We start from the raw sequence: 3,782 nt of genomic DNA, 5'->3' as shown, positions 1-3,782 counted from the left end.
GATAGTTATGAATCTTAAATGAGATAGTATTTTTGAAGAGCCTTTTAGGGTTGTAAAGGAAATCATTAGTTCACCAGCCCTTCTAATGTGGAGCTGGGCCAGGCATGGTGGCTAACCCTGGTAATCCCAGCACTCTGGGAGGCTGAAGTGGGTGGATTGCCTGAGCTCATAGGTTGAAGACCAAGCCTAACTAAGAGCAAGACACCATCTTTAAAAATAGCTGGGTGTTGTGATGGGTGCCTATAGTCCCAGCAACTAAGGTGACTGAGACAAGAGAATAGCTTAAGCCTAAGAGTTAGAGGTTCCTGTGAGCTGTGACGCCATGGCACTCTACCAAGGACAACAAAGTGAGACTCTGTCTCAAAAGAAATAAATATAAAATAAATAAGTGGAGCCTACTTTAGCTAAATCTCTTTTTCTTGTCTCACCAGGTCATTTCTCCAGATAGTTCCCCAGCTCTGGAAAATGAGCATCCTCAAGGTAAGTTTACTGAAGAAAGGAAACTGGGTATTAAAACAATAGCCTAACTCTAACAATATCTTCAACAATGCTTTTGAATCTTTCCCGGGGTTACCCCTGGGAAAACTGCCAAACCATGTGATCGGGAGCAATAATTCGGCAAGATCACCCAGTAATAAATCTTGGGCAAAGTGGAGGTGATTAAAATCTTCAATTATCAAATCACTTGTGAGGAACTTCTGAGGTATAGTGAGAATTTCCATAGGCAACTCTGGGCTGGCTATCCATGTTTTAGTAGTCCCTGGTATTTTCTGCCTTGTCCAAAAATAATGTCACCAGAATTTTTAATTAGCAAGCTCAATAAAGCTACTTTATAGTACACAAGAAATTATGGAAAGGCCCTAAAACTCCTTAGGCTTATAACTGATCTGGTAGTAGGATCACTAAACCTCTAAAAATCTAGAGCACAGGAAAAGACAATTCCAATGGCTGCCCAAATACCTGGTTAGAATGGAATGATCCAATTCTAGCCCATGTAGGAAGCAGAATTTACAGGTGTTTCTGGTAAAGGATTTGGCCCAGAAACACTCCAAAATCTTCCTAGCACATTTATGGCATTAGGGATACTCCCTGTCCCATAGGACTAAAATATAGGCTGAGTATAAATTTTAAGAGGTAGTATAGTGTCAGAGATCCTAGGACTTGTTATCAAGGGTTATGAGTTCTCAACAAAAGTTTTTAAATTTTGTGTTTTTTTCTTTTTCTAATTTTATTTTTATTTATTTTTATTTTTTATTAAATCATAACTTTGTACATTGATGCATTTGTGGGGTTCAGAGTACTGCTTCGATACACAATGTAAAATGTTTACATTGAACCAAGTAACACATCCATCACAATTATACTTATTTCTTAATAGTTTTGAAATGTACCATTGCATCATGCACATTATAAATTTTGTGTTTTTATTTTGTGGGTTTTATGTTTTCATTTTTAAAAAGTTATAGGTATTTTTTATTTATCTGGATGACTCTTCATAATTGATTACTGCCACTTGATATCAGTGCCTATTTTGTGTTTCTGAGCACATGAGTATTAGCACCAAGGTGAGAGCCAGAACTTGGTCTGCATGGACCAAGCAGGGAAGTGGGCTATATGTGACTCTGACAACCTGTACATCTTGTGTTGCATCTAAAAGGGGGCAGTGGCTCAGCCCCTGTGGCTCAAGTGGCTAAGGCACCAGCCACATACCTGAGCTGGTGGGTTCAAATCCAGCCTGGGCCTGCCAAACAACGATGATGGCTGCAACCAAAAAATAGCCAGGCATTGTGGCAGGTGCCTGTAGTCCCAGCTACTTGGGAGGTGGAGGCAAGAGAATCGCTTGAGCCCAGGAGTTGGAGGTTGCTGTGAGCTGTGATGCCATGGTTCTCTGCCCAGGGCAACAGCTTGAGGCTCTGTCTCAAAAAAAATAAATAAATAAACAAAAATAAAAAATAAAAGGAGGCAGCGAGGGCCACAAGCTGTGAAAGGGCAGGAAAGGCGGTTGGAGAGGGAGGGGCGAGTGGTTACTCACTCCATGGCTGCAGAAAGGAGGGTCAGTGGCTGCCTCAGTTGAAGAAAGAAGGCAGAAGCAGAAAGCGCAGGTGTGGAGAGATTAAACATTCTAGAAAATGCACTTCACATACCTATGTCTAAAATGATGTTAAAAGGCTGGAAGACCAGGGATGTGGAAGATAGTACGGTCCTAAAATCAATTCACTTGCCAAAAAATAACAGTTTTTATGTTCTTACACCAAACTTGCCACCACCTTCATCATCTGGTCATGCTGGGGCCCTGCTGGAGTCATTAAATCAAAACTTCATGGTGATCATCACCCACTGAGAAGTACAGCAGGAGTACAACCTGAACTTCTCAGGAATCAGTACTATTCAAGAGGTAAAGAAAAATGTGTATAATCTTACGAGTATCCCTGTTTGCCATCAATTATGGGAAGGCTGGCCAACTTAACTTCCGCCACAGATGACTCAATACGTCTTGCTGAATCAGGGCTCTCTTATCCTTGCCATCAACTTACATTGGGAAGAAGATCTTCACCTGCACCGACTCAGGGACATTCAGAAGAATAAAGCACTGATGTTCATATGGTTAGTGATAGTGATGGAGATGACTTTGAAGATGCTACAGAATTTGGAGTGGATGATGGAGAAATATTTGTCATGGCATCATCTGCCCTGAGAAAATCTTCAGTGAAGCCAGAAAATGCAGAAAATGAAAGAGATGCCTTATTACAATTTACAGCAGAGTTGTCTTCAAGATATGGTGACTGGCATCCTGTAATTTTTATTGGCTCATTAGAAGCTGCTTTCCAAGAGCCAGCCCTTCTTTGTGAAAGACTGAGATAGAAAGCTTCTTGCTATCTATCTCCACCATGATGAAAGTATATTAACCAACATGTATGTTCACAAATGCTTTGTGCTGAATCCATTGTTTATTATCTGAGTCAAAATTTTATAACCTGGGCATGGGATCTGACAAAGAATGCCAACAGAGCAAGATTTCTGATGATGTGCAGATTCTAATGATGTGTTTTTTCGGACTCAAAAAACAGATCAGTTTCCACTTTTCCTTATTATTATGGGAACGTGATCATCTAATGAAGTGTTAAATGTGATACAAGGTAACTCAACAGTGGATGAGTTAATGATGAGACTCATGGCTGCAATGGAGATCTTTACAGCCCAACAACAGGAAGATAAGAAGGATGAGGATGAAAGTGAAGCCAGAGAAAATGTGAAAAGAGAGCAAGATGAGGTCTATCTTCTTTCATTTGCAGATGACAGGGCAAAAAGGGAGGCTCATGAGAGAGAGAGATGGCAGAACAGTTTCATTTGGAGCAGATTTGCAAAGAACAAGAAGAAGAACGTGAGGCCATCAGGCTCCCCTTGGAACAAGCCCTGCCTCCAGAGCCAAAGGAAGAAAATGCTGAGCTTGTGAGCAAACTGTGAATCCGGACCCCCAGTGGCGAGTTACTGGAACAGCGTTTTCTTGGCCCGCAATAAGCTCCAGATTGTCTTTGATTTTGTAGCTTCCAAAGGATTTCCATGGGATGAGTTCAAGTTACTGAGCACCTTTCCTGGGAGAGACTTAACTCAGCTGGACCCAAATAAATCATTATTGGAGATAAAGTTGTTCCCTCAAGAAACCCTTTTCTGGCTCGGCACCTGTGGTTAAAGTGGCTAAGGCGCCAGCCACATACACCTAAGGTGGCGGGTTCGAATCCAGCCCGGCCCGCCAAACAACAATGATGGCTGCAACCAAAAAA

At 41.5% G+C, this 3,782-nt stretch overlaps 1 protein-coding gene and 1 pseudogene across 1 annotated transcript in view; both read left to right on the top strand.

Moving 5' to 3' along the window:
- The window catches only part of PRKAG1 (protein kinase AMP-activated non-catalytic subunit gamma 1), a 17,450-nt gene that overhangs the window by 4,179 nt on the left and 9,489 nt on the right, over positions 1-3,782 (top strand). The window contains exon 2 of the mRNA XM_012807500.2: positions 432-480. Coding sequence (XP_012662954.2) covers positions 432-480 — 49 coding nt within the window. The remainder of the gene's footprint in view (positions 1-431; positions 481-3,782) is intronic.
- LOC105887336 lies at positions 2,078-3,691 on the top strand (annotated as a pseudogene).

Source organism: Otolemur garnettii, unplaced genomic scaffold (assembly GCF_000181295.1).
Source record: "Otolemur garnettii isolate 467f Iridium unplaced genomic scaffold, OtoGar3 scaffold00070, whole genome shotgun sequence".
NCBI lineage: Eukaryota > Metazoa > Chordata > Mammalia > Primates > Galagidae > Otolemur > Otolemur garnettii.
This window is presented reverse-complemented; position numbering and strand designations above follow the sequence as displayed.